General features: G+C 45.9%; 1 protein-coding gene across 4 annotated transcripts in view; it reads right to left on the reverse strand.

The window, feature by feature from the left end:
• Positions 1-5,012: 5,012 nt before the first annotated feature.
• The window catches only part of LOC115087720 (dermatan-sulfate epimerase-like), a 113,621-nt gene continuing 100,811 nt past the window's right edge, over positions 5,013-17,822 (reverse strand). For all 4 annotated transcript variants that reach the window (XM_029595232.1, XM_029595230.1, XM_029595231.1 and 1 more), the window contains one exon: positions 5,013-7,626. In XM_029595232.1, coding sequence (XP_029451092.1) covers positions 5,868-7,626 — 1,759 coding nt within the window. In that variant the 3' untranslated portion in view covers positions 5,013-5,867. The remainder of the gene's footprint in view (positions 7,627-17,822) is intronic.

The following is a 17,822-nucleotide window of genomic DNA, read 5'->3' on the forward strand; positions in this document are numbered from 1 at the left end:
AAACATATACGAACTTCAGCGTACCACCCCCAGACTGATGGGTTAGTGGAGCGCTATAATCAAACCCTGAAGTCCATGATGCGCAGTTGTCTAGAAAAAGATGCTAGTAATTGGGATCGCCTCATCCCATTCTTGTTGTTTGCCTCCAGGGAGGTGCCCCAAGCTCCACAGGGTTCTCACCTTTTGAACTTATTTTTGGGAGACAACCCCGGGGTCTGCTCGATGTCATACACGAGCAGTGGACAGGGGCTGAGGCGGAACCTCAGGACATCATAAGTTACATTGGGGGTATAAGGCAGCATGCTGAGACTGCCCTGGGTTTGGCCAAGGAAAATCTCGAGCAGGCTCAAGAAAGGCAGAAGACCTACTACGACCGCGGGGCTAGGGACCGGGAATTTCAAGAGGGAGATCAGGTCTTAATATTGGTGCCTACGTCCCCTAACAAACTTTTGGCCAAGTGGAAGGGCCCAGGGACAATTTTAAGGCGCCTGGGGCCCCTAAATTATCAAGTCAAGGTAGGACTTAAGCGACCCCAGGTGTATCACGTCAATTTGCTGAAACCTTGGGTAGAGAGGCAAAGTATGTCCGCGGATACGATATCCGAGGAAGAGGTGGATTTAGGTCCACAAGTAAGGGAACTTAGTAAAAAAGTCGAGGTCCCGATAGGAGAGGAGCTAACTCCCAGGCAAAGAGCCCAAATACAGGAGATAGTTGAACAGGCCAAAGACGTGTTCTCCCCGTTGCCAGGACGAACCACGCTAATCACGCATGAGATAACAACACCGCCAGGACAGGTGGTTAGGAGGAGGCCCTATCGCCTCCCTGAAGCCATGCAGGATGAGGTTAGAAGGCAGGTTGAGGAGATGTTGCAACTGGGGGTCATCGAAGAGTCCAGTAGCGCCTGGTGTAGCCCCATTGTCCTGGTGCCTAAGCCAGATGGAACTTTACGTTTCTGTATAGATTTCCGGTTGGTTAACGCGATATCCACTTTTGATGCCTACCCCATGCCACGAGTTGACGAACTAGTAGAGAGGCTGGGACGGGCTCAGTATTTAACCACCCTGGACCTGACCAAGGGATATTGGCAGATTCCCTTGGCCAAGTCCTCGCGAGAGAAAACAGCGTTTGCTACCCCAGCAGGGCTGTTTCAGTTCGTGCGTATGCCGTTTGGACTGCAAGGAGCTGCGGCTTCTTGTCAGCGCCTCCTAAACCTGTTGTTACGCCCCCATATAGCATATACAGCGGCCTATATGGACGACGTCATTATATACTCCACTGAGTGGGAATCACATCTAAAAAGGGTTAGAGCGGTACTGCAGTCGCTTAGGGATGCGGGGTTGACGGCCAACCCGGCTAAATGTAGGATTGCCCAACGAGAGGTTAAATACCTAGGACATCTGGTGGGGCGAGGGGTGGTGAAACCCTTGCTGGATAAGGTGGAGTGCATTCGGGATTACCCGCTGCCCGAGACCCAGAAGCAGCTCCGAGCCTTTTTAGGGCTCATTGGATATTACAGACGGTTCATACCACACTTTGCAGATCTGGCCACCCCTTTAAATGACATGTTAAGGAAGGGGACCCCAAACAAGTTGCGGTGGGGCCCACTGGAGGTAGAGAGGGTGGAGAGACTTAAACGGGCCTTGTGCCGTGATCCCGTGTTGAAGGCGGTTGACTTCACGTTACCATTTCTGTTACAGACGGATGCCTCAGGGTGTGGGTTGGGGGCAGTTCTCTCCCAAGTGGACAAAGGGGAGGAACACCCGGTCTTGTACCTTAGCAGGAGACTTCACCCCCATGAGGAAAATATGCCACTATTGAGAAAGAATGTCTAGCCGTTAAGTGGGCTATTGAAACACTAAAATATTACCTGGCGGGACGCCCCTTTGTGTTAGTGACGGACCATGCACCCTTACAATGGTTGCACGTCATGAAAGAGTCCAATGCCCGATTAACCAGGTGGTATCTTACCCTCCAAACCTATCGCTTTGAGGTTAGACACAGAGCTGGTAGGGATCATGTTAATGCTGATTTCCTTTCCCGGTTGGGGGAGAAGACTGGAACTCGGGTGAGGAGTTCCAGGGTTTTTAAAAGGGGGGGGGTGTGTGATGCAGTACGACCTGGCCCGGGGCAGAAACAGCTGAGACACAGCCGAGCAGAAGCTAGTGGTACCAAACTTAGCCACCAGAGGGCGCTGAGGAAGGTAGCAAAGACTACACTTCCCAGGTTCCCCGAACCAACACCTGACCCCTGGCTGGAGCCTGAGCAGGAACAGGTGGAGGAAATTGGGACTGATCCCTATGACTCAGCAGAATCTATGGAGGCTGAGGAAGAGGGCGTGCCCCGTGGTGGACCTGGCCACAAAAGCCCGGCTCCTCGGAGTCTCTGGAGGAGGAGATGGAGGTAAGCTGGGGAGAGGAAAGCTCCAGCTGTTCCTCTATGGAGGTGGAATAACCAGGAGGTTGGGGGATGGTAAATCCTGTATTGCTGTATGGATGTATGAGACAGGCGGGAAGGGAATTGTGTTTTAAATGCTGTGTACCCTGGGGCTTGTAAGGACAACCCCACATTAATATAAGGCTGCAGCCGCTGAGCTACAGCACCACATTAAACTCCTTATTGATTAAGATCCTTTTTCTGTGTACTGCTTGGGAGTGCCAGGACTGGGCCTGGCACTCTGACTAGAGGCTGTGAGGAGTCCATAGCAGCGCTATGCTTGAGCTGTGCAAGGGGACAAGACGTGTCATAGGAGCGAAGCCAGAGGCCTGAAGCCCAGCAAAGCCCCACAGCACGCTGAGCGGAGGGACCTGATCGTGACACTCAGTAGCAATTCAAAGTGCATAGTAAGTGTCATATCAGATTTGCACTGAGTTCTTGCATTTAATCTTTCTTCTTTATTTTCTATACTAAGTTCTGAATCTGCGTCTAGGGTACTTGAAACACTATAAGTTTGGTTCACTGAAACACTAGGGTACTTGAAACACTATAAGTTTGGTTCAAACTATAAATTCTTCAAAAATCCAGCTGATCAGTTGTGGTGCATTCATTTTTGTCTGATACCAATTATGTTCTTTGGTTACACACATCTTGCAGGACACAGAAGTACAACCACTGTTGCAGAAGGATAGGCCAATCTCAGGCTATTATCACTCTAGACACAGTGACTGCTATAACTGGAAGGCTAACTTTCCACATTCCTTGTTCCTTTTACGTTTCCTTTAAGCACCTATGTGGGCTAAAGACCTTTGGTATAATTCAACAAAGCTTCTCTTATGTAAATGAGCAGCTCCCGAAGAGGTGAAGGACAAGCAGAAGGTCTTGAACATAGGAGATGCTGGCTTAAAAAGGCAGGTAATTTGAAAATGAGAATATTCTAATTGTTTGGCAGCAAATATAAAACAGGAAATCTTCGCCCAAAAATAGAATGTCATAATGTTACGCGTCCCAGCTGCGGTAGGCCCACGCCCGGGCCTATTCACCCCAGGAATCCAGCTGTAAGCCCTGTTTTACCTTCACTCGTGGTGGTGGGCAGCCACCTCCGTCCCCGAGTGCCTGCAGCCTCCTCTGCTGCTTCTGATTCCTCCGCGGTTCCTACCTGTGCCTGATGGGCCTCCCCTTGTGGGCCGCGGAGTGATGCTGCCGTCCTGCTTCCTCCGGGCCCCGGCTTAGTCGCGCGCATGACAGGCGCACTCTTAAAGGGGCCACGGCGGGAAAGTAGCCCGCGGCCCCGGATGATGACATCACTGGGCCCCTACATAAAAGGCAGGGCCCAGCCACTTGTTCCCTGCCTTGGCAACAGGTCTCCACGATTGCTCGTGTGCTCGTTGTCTATCGTTCCTGATCCTGACTCTGTTCCTGTTCCTGTTTGCTCCTTCGTCTCCTCCTTGTTCCCCTGGACTGATCCTCTGGCGTTGACCCCTGCTTTGTTGGACTACGCTTGGACTGATCCTCTGGCTCTGACCCTTGCTCTGCTTCCTAGTACCTTGCCTGCTTGCCGCCTGCCCTGACTCCAGCTTGCCTTGAACTTCTCTTCAGTATCCTGTGGACTTGGCCTCTCAGGCTTCGGCCTATTATTACCTGGACACCTCCTGTTCTACTCTGTTCCTGCCAGCGTCCGGGTCTCTGGAACACTGCCTCGTCCGGACCATTCGTGGTCTTCTGATTCCTCTGCTGGTCCCTGGTGTACCCTTGTCATCACTAACTGGGAGTCATCATATGGAGGCCCGCCTAAGACCAGCCGGCGCCGGCACCCAAGGGCTCAACCTGCGGGGAATGAGGGCTGGTATTAGCGAAGCTCCAGTCGGCCTCCGTCTCCCAGCCTGCTCCGCCTCCTGACGGTGGGGACCCGTAGGGCTTGCCCTGCAGGTAGCGTCAACCCCACCTTGGGCCAAGAGTCCACCACCAGCGCAACACATAAATCCTGTTTGCAGATTCTTTAAATAAAGAACAGTACATAAATATAGCAATCATCTATGAACTGTTGTGAAAAAAAGATCTTGCTATATGAAACCAAGATGATCAATTTAATTCCAAACCACTGCCTGATAGAGGTTATACTGTAAAGATCATCATTTCATAGTTAGCTATATAACTACAATTACTCAAATACAGTACTTTTTTAGGTCGCAAACCCAATTCACAGCACAGCCAAGTAGTTTTAGTCTTTCACTTGCACAATTGATTGTTTCTAATATTTATTGATTTTCAAACTTATTAACCACTTCTTCCACTGAAACTACAAATAGGTGTACAGAACAAACAAATAAATAGCAAAGTAAGCAAAGCTAACATTATAAAATCAAGAACCTTACAGGTGCATTTTCAAAGGAGTTATGCATGTAAATGTAACTTACTACTGAAGCAATTTTCAAAAGCCATTTATGCACTTAGGGCCTGATTTTAAAAAGCATTTACTCAAGTAAGTGGGCTTTTGAAAATTGCTACAATAGTAGTTACATTTACACGCATAACTCCTTTTGAAAATTGCCCCCTTAAAGTGCACTTATGTGGGTAAATCCTATGGACAATTCAATGGCAGATATTGTAGCAATTTTCAAAAGCCCATTTACATGGGTAAAGTACATTTATAACGTGTAAAACCCAGTTTTAAGCATGTAAATGCTTTTGAAAATCAAGCTCATCGGCTTTCATGAACAACTAGGCTTTATAATGCTTAGATACCTGTGAGTGGATGAATGTCAAGGAAGAGGGAGTGCAGTGCAGCACTGGCACATAATCCTTCCACAGCTTGTAGGTACACTGCATCAGCGTTGAAAAAATAGGGATAAGTGATAAAGACTGGGACATTGATGTAACAAGCTGAGATTCAGGATTCCTGATTCCAAGCAGGGAAAGAAACCCTCATTGGGAAGACAAACTCTTCCATTGGCAAATAAGCTGTTAGGGACTGTGAAGGGGTACATAGGTATGCTTTTGATCTCTCCAGATTTCTTATATATCAATCTCATGGACCTGCAAGCATCAGGGCTATAAAGCTCCAGAACAGTGGAAGGGATCATGAACGAGGGCCACATCTGCATTTTTAATATGCATATATTAGAAATAAGAATTGTGCAAGTATAAAAGACCAAAGCATCTTTGTTTCTTATATGTATATCTCAATATATGTATAGATATAGAAATAAAGAAAAAATATGCATATACATATACACACCCATACATATTTTGTCATTTTGTAATCTTAGCAGAGTCATGCCCTGAGGAAGTTAGATTGGGAGGGCCGTGATCCTATCAGGGTTAACATTTCAGCACAGTTAATCATAGGCTGATTGGGCAACACATTGCTTATCACAAGTGTAACCGGTCATTCCAGACCAGCAGTACTGTGGTGAATCATATATTCTTTATCATTAGCACTGTGACTGAGAACAAGAGGAATATAACCACAATAATATGCAACTGTCAACTAAAAGGATTGAATAAAGGCATCTTTGGCCGTGCAATCTCTTGGCTTTCTGAAATCGAGTCAGCTGCAATATCAGCAAGACAATGAAGATGGTAATGTTTAAAACTAAGAAAAGTCTGGTATAAGATGCAGACAGTGATGAAGCGCTGCTTCGAGCAGCACTTACTGTCTGCGATGGGCCATATTTGCCCATATTGACTGAAATGCTATTTTTCTGTTTTACAAATGGAACTTCAACAAAGTCTAAAAGGTCTTTCATCTCTTCATCTTCATTCACTGGCAATTCTTTTTCTGCAAGTGCCAACACTTTTTGGCGTGTTTGCTTTTCATTCATCTCAATTTGAGCGAAAATATCAGGAATGACATCAACAAACTTATAGCCTTTAGCCCCCTTCCTGTTTTTTTTCCCCTTGCCTTGATGCTGCTGAGAGATGGCAAATATCCTTTCAATGGCCTCCTCAGTGTTTCTCTTATCTGAAAATCTGAGCAAGCGTTCTGCAGTCTTTCGAAAGCTGTCTGTATTCTGAACTTGGGACAGGATCTGCTTTTCCAGCTGCTTGAAAACCGGTTTGAAATGTTGCAGATTCTGCTCTACAATTCTGACGTAGTCTTTCATCTCCTTCACTGCAGAGTTCTTTATGACACAGGTTTTGTCAAATACAATTTTTTGTCGGTCTGCAATTACCTGTCCAAAGATTGACTGACTAGGGACATCACCGGTGAAAAGATAAACTGCATAAGCATGTTCACTTGTGGCTAAGTACACGTCCACCTGTTGGTAATCTCCATGGACATTAAAGCTCTCCACATCCACAGAAGGCCCTATGAAGAGGTACACAGTTCTTGTTACTGGTTTTCTGAGATAGGTTGTAACATTCACATAATTAGTTCCATTGTATGGATAGCCCCGTGGATAAGTACTTGATGCAATAACAGCTTTCTGACTGTAGCCAGTATCATCCATCCAGTACATTTTATATATCCCATCTTTGTGCCTTAGATAAGCGCCATGGACGCTGTCTATAACTGTCTCCTCAAATGGTATGTCTACATTATGGAAGAAGCTGGTTGTTGCTGCCAAAGGACTGTCATTTTCTAGATGGATTTGGTCAACTAACAGAAGTAGCTGTGGATGGAGAAGTAGGAGATTCCTCTGAAAGCTTTTTAACTTTAACTCAGGGTTGTAGGCACCCACTCCTTCACCCTGAATGAAAACAACCCCATTCCTCTCCAAAGCTGCAGTCACCTTCCCATGGGAACCTGCAGATAGGTCATGTTTGTATTTTAACCACTTTGATGAACATTCTTCTGTAACCTGCCCTTCCCAGGGAGCAAAGCAGCTCTTGGAATTCACAGCAGGAGAAAACATCAACACATTGTTTAAGAAGGTATACTTGGGTCCATATAAAGCTTCTGTTATGAATGGTACACCATTTGGAGCAAACGTAAATGAATTCTGGTCTGGGTGCTCATGACCAGCATTAAAGTTCTTCCAACCTTTAATCCAATCTTTGTACTTATTCTCATGGACAATATCATATATTGCACGTCCCCCCAGTTTTCCTGACTTGAAGGAAAGAAAAGGCCTGTTGACCTCCGCAGGTAAAGCACTTCCGTAGGTTACAACTCCCCAGTCCTCAAAATAATGTAACTTTGGAATGCCAAAATCTGGTGGTGGTACAGAACCCAAACTTGCATCATACCTGCAAAGAAACAAACACACAAGAAAAGTTAGGAAGAGGGGCACCAACTTTATGGAATCCCTGTAGCTGGCCACTTCTGTATTCCTTTCTGCTTCCCATGATCTCGTACCTCTCCATTGCCACTTTGCATCTCTTCTCTACCCACTTGCAGTACTCAAGGGTAGCAGCAGCATTGGCAATGGTGGATATTAGGATGCTATGGGGGCAAGATTGGGACTAAGTACACAAGTATCTGTTTCCCATGGACTTTGTGCCAATTTTAAAGCAAAGTACATGTGTTTTTTCAATTTGAAGCTTGTCAGAAATACAAAGTACTCACAGATATTGCAGCTGCTTTTTGTGAGTTCACCTGTGACAGATCAGCATGGGTATGTAGCAGTTTGGCACCAGGGGGAGCCTGAGAGCAGATGAAAATTCAGAAAGGACGTAAGTCAACAGGTATTCTGGGGAATGTAGTGCTTAAGGAGCCAACCTATCTCCCATATGGAGTGGGGAGCCCACAACCGGGGTGATGCTCAGCCTCCAACGCTAAAGGGAAGGGCCTCAGGTAGAGGGGGAGATATTGATGCAGGTAAGGCTGGGGAGCGGTCCAGCAAAACATAAATATACATATGGGCCAGCCCGCCCACTATCCTTTTCTTGTGGCCCTCTCTGTTCAGGGACAGTTACAGCACAGTCTCCAGCCAGGCTTAACTGAATGGCTGGAACCAACCGAAAGCTGCTGGCTGCAGATGAAAGCCCAAACTTCCAGCCCCAGACAGAGAGAGGATAAAGGAAGCGGAGGAGTGTAAGCAGGTCCTGAACAGCAGGGCACAAGGAGGCTCAAGAATGGGCTAGAAACCATGAGATTGCCCCACTGGGAGGATGACTGTTTATCTGAAAATCCAGGAGAAGCAGTTTAGAGGAGGAGGGCTAAGGGGCAGTGAAATAAAGAAGGTTTGCGGCTGCCTGTTTAAATGCCATAAGAGGTTGGAGCCAAAAGAAAGTAGATTGAAACTCAGGCTGTTACTGGTGATTGTAAACAAACTGGTAATGCTACAATGGTGTCCTGAGGAGAGAGGGGAGAGATTACTTCTCTGGTGTGAAACTAATCCCACCCCCCCTAAGCGCGTTGCAGATAGCGTGGCAGGATGAACACAGATTGTGTTTCCCCAGGAAAGTCAGTGCTGTAGCAGCTTCAAGAGGTGAGAGTGGGTGCTCTGCAACAGCACATTTGCATGGAAATTAATCCACATAGATCTGAAAATGCAATCCATGTACATTAACTGCCTTGCCCAACATTAACATACCCCTGGGAATGCCTCCTCTAAATGAAGTAAAAATATTTTTATCTGCACCGAAAAGTACTTTTTCAGAGAGTCAATTTATGCATCCAAAAAAAAGGACCCATGCCAGTTACAACAGAAGAGCAATAACAAATACATCAATATGCAATACCATTCCAAAAATACAGTGGCATCATTTTGTGTGATTTGTAATTTTTATCATGTTGGTAGGGATCTTCATTTTCAGTCTTTATTTTATTTTTTTTCCAGAAATTTATCAGTGTTTATTACTGCAAGAACAAAAACTGAAGAAAATCAGTGTACAGCAGAGTTTATTTTGGTGGAAAGAAACAGGAAATTATAAAAAAAAACCAAAAAAAAGACAGATTAAAATCCTAGAGCAGGGAGTTCAAATTTGGGGAAACGGAGGATGGGGGGGTTTCTAAAGGTTCCAGTGTGTAAAATTAGAAATCACGTATGTAAATGGTAATTGAAATCACTGATCTTATGTTGAGGAAGAACAGTCTTCAGTCTGCAGGTATTCCTGGATTCACAAGGCTTCCAGAATTGCTACATGAACTTTTACTGTTTAAAAGATAGGTCCACTGTGCCTTAAGGAATTCAGCAACCAGACAGCGGAGTATTCATAATAAGTTAAGTTGTCGACATGAACCGTCCTAGCAATAGGCAGAGCTATAAAGATTCTGGATACATGATTTATTCAGCCATTTAAAGGCCGTATTTAAGGCCTGTGGTTATGAAGGAGAGGTCATATAAGTGGGTTTGATAAGACTAAGTATTATGGGGCGGATTTTCAGAGCCCTGCTCGCGTAAATCCGCCCAAAACCGGGCGGATTTACGCGAGCAGGGCCCTGCGCGCCGGGAAGCCTATTTTACATAGGCCTACCGGCGCGCGCAGAGCCCCGGGACTCGCGTAAGTCCCGGGGTTCTCCGAGGGGGGCGTGTCGGGGGCGTGTCGGGGCGTGTCGGGTCCCGGTCGTCGCGGCGTTTTCGGGGCGTGTCGGCAGCGTTTTGGGGGCGGGTACGGGGGCGTGGCTATGGCCCGGGGCGGTCCGGGGGCGTGGCCGCGCCCTCCATACCCGCCCCCAGGTTGCGGCCCGGCGCGCAGGAGGCCCGCTGGCCTTTGTTGGGGGATTTACGCCTCCCTCCGTAAATCCCCCAACAAAGGTAAGGGGGGGTGTAGACAGGGCCGGGCGGGTGGGTTAGGTAGAGGAAGGGAGGGGAAGGTGAGGGGAGGGCGTTAGAGGATTCCCTCCGAGGCCGCTCCGATTTCGGAGCGGCCTCGGAGGGAACGGGGGTAGGCTGCGCGGCTCGGCGCGCGCCGGCTATACAAAATCCATAGCCTTGCGCGCGCTGATCCAGGTTTTTAGCAGATACGCGCGGCTCCGCGCGTATCTACTAAAATCCAGCGTACTTTTGTTTGCGCCTGGAGCGCAAACAAAAGTAGGCTATTCGCGCTCCTTTTAAAATCCGCCCCTATATGAATATATACACAATGCAATAGCCACACCAGCACTCAGCTCACTCATAAAATTTAAAAGCAAAAATGGTATATATTAATATTGAAGTACTTCCCTTTGGACGTTAACCATAAAGATACCGGACAAGAGTCTATTCATACATTGTTCCTTTTCCCCGAGTTTTGTTTTGTTTGCTAATTTAAAAAAGAGGGAATAGCTTTCTGTATATTTTTTGGTAAAAGATAATAGAGCCAAGTATAGAAGTTGTGAATAATTGCATAATTGTGTGCTTTGGTTTTTTGAGGGGGCAGATTTAACTTAAACCAAAAAGTGTGGAATCTAGGCTGCTTTTCTGGATTTGAGAAAAAACAAAAAAAACCCTAACTTTCAGTAGATTAGTTAAACTCAGAATAAGTGCATGTCAAGGAATATTTTGGTCACTGATAATTTCAATTTTAAGACCCGCGCGGGCGTCTATGTGTGCGTGGTTTTCGGCGCGAAGTAATTTTATAACATGCAAGCACCAATGCGCACATGTTATAAAATATGCTACCTGCATACACATGAGAGCCCAATTTTATATCGGCGCATGCATGTGCACGTGAATGCCGACTCTCGCACGTAAGAGGAGGAAATTTTTACAAGGTGTGCATGGTGACATGATAAGACCTTTCCCCAGTTCACTCTCAGTCCGCTTATAAAGGAGCGGACTAGGAGGGAACTTCCTAAACCCCCTTGTTAACCTGCCTCCCTTTTCCCCTATCTGCCCCAACCCCTAAAACCTCACTAATTACCCTTCTTTTTTTTGTTCTATAAGTTACCTACTCTCTGGAGCAGTAGTAACTTGCGCAGGTTGGTCAGCTCCTGGAGCACGCTTCAGCCCACGCTTCAGCCCATGCCCTGCCCAGACCCCACCTCCGACCCACCCATTTTTCCTAAACCTGTTCTTCAGCATATACCGGGAGATACGCACATGGCTGTGGGCGTTTGAAAATCCCCGCAGCGTGCACACGGCCCAGCCACACACGTATCTCCCAGTTTTCATGCATGCTGGGTTTTTAAAATCGAGCCTTTAATGTTTGGGTACTTGCCAGATACTTACTACTTGGTTGTCCACTGTTGGACATAGGATATTAGGCTTGATGAACCCTTAGTCTGACCCAGTATGGCATATCAACTAAAAAACTTGATTAGGAAGGACAGAGTACAGAAAATGTGGAAGAGTAGTTCTTTATGTCAGAAAGAACATCCAAGCAACTAAAATTCAATGGCCATGGGGAAGGAAAGAAGCAATATGGGCTGTCCTAAAAAAAGAAGATGGTGTTTCCATTTACATTGGTATAGTCTACAGGCCTCCAATTCAAACAGAAGAATTGGTCAGAGATCTGGTCGAAGACATTCAAAAGGTGAGAAAGAAGGAAGAAGTGTTGCTAGTTGGAGATTTTAATATGCTGAATGTGGATTGGAGCATCCCATGGGCCAAGACGAGGTTGGTGCCTCCTATAGGAGGGCTTCCTACAGGTTCTCGTCGGGAGGCGGACACAAGTAAGGGAGACCCAACCGGACCTTCACCTATACTAGCTTTCGTTCCCCGCAGGTTGAGCCCTTGGGTGCCGGGGCCCATGGAAGGAAGTTGGCCCAGTTGTCCTGTCACTTGTTTACAAAAGCCAGCAGGAAGGTCGTCAATGTACAGTTAGTCCGTTCTGCTTGGCCGTTGCTGGAGGCGGCGATCTATCCTGCCAGCCAGGTTGATGAGAGCATCCAGGGATTCCGGGAGGTCCCGGGCTGCCAACTCGTCTTTAATGCGTGAGGACAGGCCTTCCAGGAAGATACTTCTCAGACTATCTTTCTGCCAATTTAGCTCAGTGGCCATGATACGGAATTCTATGGCGTAGTCTGACAATGGCCATGCTCCTTGAAGGAAGTGTAGGATATCAGCGCCAGTGGTCGCCAGCTGACCAGGCTCATCGAAGGTCTGCTTGAACACCTGGTCAAAACATTGGAGGTACTGGAGGAGCAGGTCCCCTCGTTCCCATAGGGGTATGCCCAGACCAAAGCCTTGCCATCAAGGAGGGAGAGGATAAAGGCAGTCTTCACAGCATCAGAGGAAAATTGTGCAGGCTGTAGCATGAAGTGCATGAAGCACTGGTTGAGAAAGCCTCGGTATTGCTTGGGGTCACCCACATACCAGGGAGGATCCAGTAATTGGAGAGGGGATACAGCGGGTGTCGATGTAGCTGGAGGCATACCCGTGGCTGTGGAGGTGTCGAGGCGGGCATTCAAGCTCTGTAGGGAGGCCGCCAGTGTTTTAAAAAATTGCTGCTGCTGAATCTTCAATGCCAGGCCTGGAATGGCCTGGAGGCCCGTAAGATCCGCCAGGTCCATGGCCTCAGCAAACTGTTATGTGGAGAGGTGGACCCTTGGGCCAAGACGAGGTTGTTGCTACCTATAGGAGGGCTTCCTACAGGGCCTCAACGGGAGGCAGACGCAAGTGAGGGAGACCCAACCGGACCTTCACATATACCAGCCCTCGTTTCCCACAAGTTGAGCCCTTGGGTGCTGGGGCCAGCAGGACTTAAGAGCGGGTCTCCAGAAGAAGACAAGTTTGAAGGCAGAAGGCGGTAGCAAGGCTGGGCGTACCAGAGGTCAGGGCCGGCGGCGAGCAGGAGGCTCCAGGGACGGGCCAGAGGTCAAGGCAGGTGGCTAGCAGGAGAAATGATGAGCAGGCAGGAGATCAGGGCAGACAGCAGACAATGCAGAATCCAGGGATGAGCCGAGTCAAGAACCAGAGGAGCAAGCCGAGGGGATGAGGAGCAGGGACTCACGGAGCGGGAAAAGGACCACACAGAGCAGGAACAGGATCACACAGAGCAGGAACGGAGCAACCAGTAGCTCTGAGGGGAGAGGGACCTGTTGCTGAGGCAAGGATGGGGCAGCAGGAGCTGCCTTAATAGGACCCAAGGGTGATGTCAGCATCTGGGGCCGAGGGAAGTTTTCCCGCCACGGCCCCTTTAAATTTGGTGGCGAGCTGCAAGCACACCCCTAGCTCCCCGCCGTGCTGGAGGGAAGCAATGGCAGCGGCTTGGGGGGGCCACGTGGAAGGCCCGGGCCGGCTCGGGAGGTGAGGGTGGCCAGCCGTGAGGTTCCGCGGCCAGCCCCCGTAAATCAGAGAGATGGTCGATACTTTTCAAGGGGCTCTGTTCAAACAAATGGTAATGGAACCCATGAGAGAGGGGGTGTGAGACTTGAGCTGGTGCTCAAAAATGGGGATTATGTCTCAAATGTCCAAGTAATTGCCCACCTAAGTACCAATGATCATCACAGTATGCTTTGATAATGCAAACAGGATACAGAGAAGTCACAAAAAGAACCGAGTTTTTAATTTCATGAATACAGACTTTGTCAAATTGGGAATTTCCTAGAGGAAGAACTGGAAGACTGGGATAAAACGGGGGAGGTGGAACAACAGTGGGTGAAACTCAAAAGAGATATTACAAAGGAAACAAATCTTTATGTTAGAAAAGAAAACAAAAGTAAGAGGAAAAAAACCCGATCTGGATCTCAAAGGAAGTGGCTGAAAAAATATAGGCCAAAAGAACAGCATTCAAGAAGTATAAAGGATCCCAAAAAGAGGAATACAGGGATGAATACCTGGTGAAACTGAAGGAGATGAAGAAAGAAATCAGGAAAGCAAAAGGTCAACTGAAATAAAGCATTGCCATAGAGGTAAAGCGAAGTGACAAAACATTTTTGAGCTGTATCATAGAAAGAAGGAAGGTCCGAAGTGGTATAGTGAAATTGAAAGGTGACGAAGAATAATGTGTGGAGAGAGATGAAGAAATGACAGACATATTAAACAAATACTTCAGTTCGATGTTCAATAAAGAAGACCTTGGAGAAGGACCGATGCTGATAGCAAGATTGTAGATGGGGACGGCGTAGATGAAACTCCGTTTACAAAACAGAATGATGGGAAGAGCTAGGTAAACTGAAATTAGACAAGGCCATGGGGCCATATGAGGTACAACCCAGGATACTGAGGAAGCTCAGACATTTGCTTGCTGGTTTGCTAAAAGACCTTTTCAATTGATCCCTGGAAACTGGAGTGGTGTCGCAAGATTGGAGAAGAGCGATGGTGGTCCCGCTTCACAAGAGTGGTAGCAGAGAGGAGGCTGGAAACTACAGGCCAGTTAGCCTCACATCACCAGTGGGAATATTAATGGAGACACTGCTGAAGGAATGGTTAATGAATTATCTACAATCTGGTGGGTTTCTGGACCTAAGGCAGCATGGATTCCCCAGGGGAAGGTCCTGTCGGATAAATCTGATTGAATTTTTAATTGGGTGACTACAGAATTGGATTGAGGAAGAGCGCTTGATGTGATCTACTTGGATTTCAACAACCTTTTGATTCAGTTCTGTATAAGAGACTTGTGAATAAAATGAGAAGCTTGGGAGTGCGTGCCAAGGTGGAGGTGTGGCTTACAAACTGGTTGACCGATAGGAGACAGAGTGTAATGGTAAATGGAACCTACTCTGAAGACAGCCGTGTTAAGTGGAGTGCCAAAGTGATTGGTGTTGGAACTGGTTCTGTTCAATATCTTTTTAAGCAACATTAAGGAACGGATAGAAGGTAAAGTATGTCTATTTGCAGATGATACTAAGCTCTGCAACAGAGTGGACATGCCTGAAGGAGCAGAGAGAATGAAAAGTGATTTAAGAAAGCTTGAAGACTGGTCGAAGATTTGGCAGCTGGAATTCATTGCCAAGACATGCAGAGTCATGCATCTGGGATGCGGTAATCCAAAAGAGCTGTATGTGATGTGGGGTGAAAGACTGATGTACATGGACCAAAAGAGGGATCTTGGAGTGATAGTGTCTGGGGATCTGAAGATGGCGAAGCAATGTGACAAGGAAATAGCTAAAGCCAGAATAATGCTGGGCTGCATTGAGAGAGGAATCACCAGTAAGAAAAAGGAAGTGATAATGTCCTTGTACAGGTCCTTGGTGAGGCCTTACCTGGACTATTTGTGTTCAGTTCTGGAGTCCATATCTCAAAAAAGATAGAGACGGGATGGAGGCGGTTCAGAGAAGGGTGATGAAAATGGTGTGGATTCTATATCAGAAGACCTATGAGGAGGGGCTGAAGGATCTGAATATGTATACCCTGAAAGAGAGGAGATGCAGGGGAGATATGATATAAACCTTCAGATACCTAAAAGGTTTCAATGATGTATGGACTTCAAACCTTTTCCATTGAAAAAAAAACCCAATAGAACTAGGGTCACAAAATGAAACTCCAGTGGGGTCAACTCAGAACCAATGTCAGGAAATATTTCTTCATGGAGAGAATGGTGGAGGTCTGGAATTCCCTTCTGGAGGATGTGGTGAAGACGAAAACCGTGAAAGGAGCATGGGATAAACACTGTGGATTTCTAAAGGCTAGAGGACAGAAATGAGAAAAGCATGCAGGGAGGTAACTTGTTGGTATGGCAGTTATTACCCTTAGAAGAAGGCATGGAGATTACTACCCTTAACCAATATGCCATGATGCTTTTAATGCAGCTGCCAACTCCATATATCAATTATATGTCCAATAATCCGAGATCCTTTTACTCTGTGCGACTAAAGTTTTTACCTTCACCAATCAAATCTAAAATGATTTTTAGAAACATTTTTGAGGAAGGATGTGGTAGTTTCATATATTTGACCCACTCATTATACATCAACAACTTGAGTTAATGCTGGTCTTTCATTGTTATTTTAATCATCAACGTACCACCATTCTACCTAGTTTTTATTCAAAAGCCAAAAAATCCCACCCAATATATTATTATATTTTTTTATTCCATCTATTAATTTTGTTAATTTTATTAAAATCTTCCCGTCTTGTACTTAGCTTTTGTATTGCTCATGTAATCCTCTCATTAAATCTCCCAACATGGCCATGTTTCGAAACTCAAAATTTCTTCATCAGCGGAGATTGTCACACAACATTCCTCTCTTGAGTCTCATTGAAGTTAAGACTCAAGAGAAGAATGTTGTGTGACAATCTCCGCTGATGAAGAAATTTTGAGTTTCAAAACATGGCTATGCTGGGAGATTTAACAAGAGGATTACATGAGCAATACAAAAGTTAAATACAAGGGAATTTTTTTATAAAATTAACAAAATTAATAGATGGAATAAAAGAATATAATAAGATATTGGTTGGGATTTTTTGGCTTTTGAATAAAAACTAGGTAGGATGGTGATACGTTGATGATTAAAATAACAATGAAAGGACCAGCATTAACTCAAGTTGTTGATGTATAATGAGTGGGTCAAATATATGAAACTACCACATCCTTCCTCAAATATTTTTCTAAAAATTATTTTAGATTTGATTGGTGAAGGTAAAAAAGTTAGTTGCACAGAGTAAAAGAATCCCGGATTATTGGACATATAATTGATATATGGGGTTGGCATTTAATAGTTTTGAATATTGGACACAAGCTTTTGGAGTGGAGAAATTGTAATAGTGTTTAATGCAACTGCAACACTGCTCTTTTCTTAGTTGGCAGGGGGAAAAGAGAAACTGGATTCAGATGACAACTGAGGGCCCCAACTTCCATGGTCTGGGATACTGTTACACAGACATAAGGGAAAAAGCACAGGACTGCTTCTACAGCCAAGTCCTAAAGGAAATGAAGAAAGCATGCATGGGGGTAACTTGCTGTTGCGGCAGTTACTACCCTTAACTAATAAGCCTTGATACTTTTTTTTTGAAAATCTGTTTATTAAATACAGAAAAACAATTGACAAATCCAATCAAGGGGGCAAAACCGACCCACCTCAAAGATAACAAAAAAATCCACATATATCAATACCAAGATAATAAAGTCGTACAACAAGCTGGCGAGGATGTGCTTTCCGTACATATATAAAACCCCACATCCTTACCTCCCACTCCCCCTAACCCAGAGATCGGCTAACACTTATTGTATTCTTAAGGTGTTAACACTGGAGCTGCCGATTCGGCTCGATACAGAGTCCAGATATGGCTTCCAGATTTGCAAAAACAGTTTTTGTCTACTGCAGTTTTTCTTAAGAACAGACAATTTTTCCATCAGCACTAAATTATGCATCTGATTACCCCATTCCAATACTGGGGGGCTGTCAGGAGATAACCAATGTATTAAAATACACTTTTTAATCAGACAGCAAGCTTTTCGAATGAACAATAACAAGGCTTTCTCCGCTATTTCATATTGATCAAATATATCTAAAAGACCCAAGGATGCATCCAATGGTACCTCCCTTCCTGCCCACAAAGATATATGTTGGAATTCCTCATCCCAAAATTTCTGGATGTTCGGGCAGGGCCAGAGACAGTGGAAAAGAGTGCCCTCTGCCCAAGTTGGGCTTTGTATGATACCCGATTTATATGCTCGAACTGGAGAGAAATATA

The sequence above is a fragment of the Rhinatrema bivittatum genome, chromosome 3, assembly GCF_901001135.1.
Source record: "Rhinatrema bivittatum chromosome 3, aRhiBiv1.1, whole genome shotgun sequence".
Lineage (NCBI taxonomy): Eukaryota > Metazoa > Chordata > Amphibia > Gymnophiona > Rhinatrematidae > Rhinatrema > Rhinatrema bivittatum.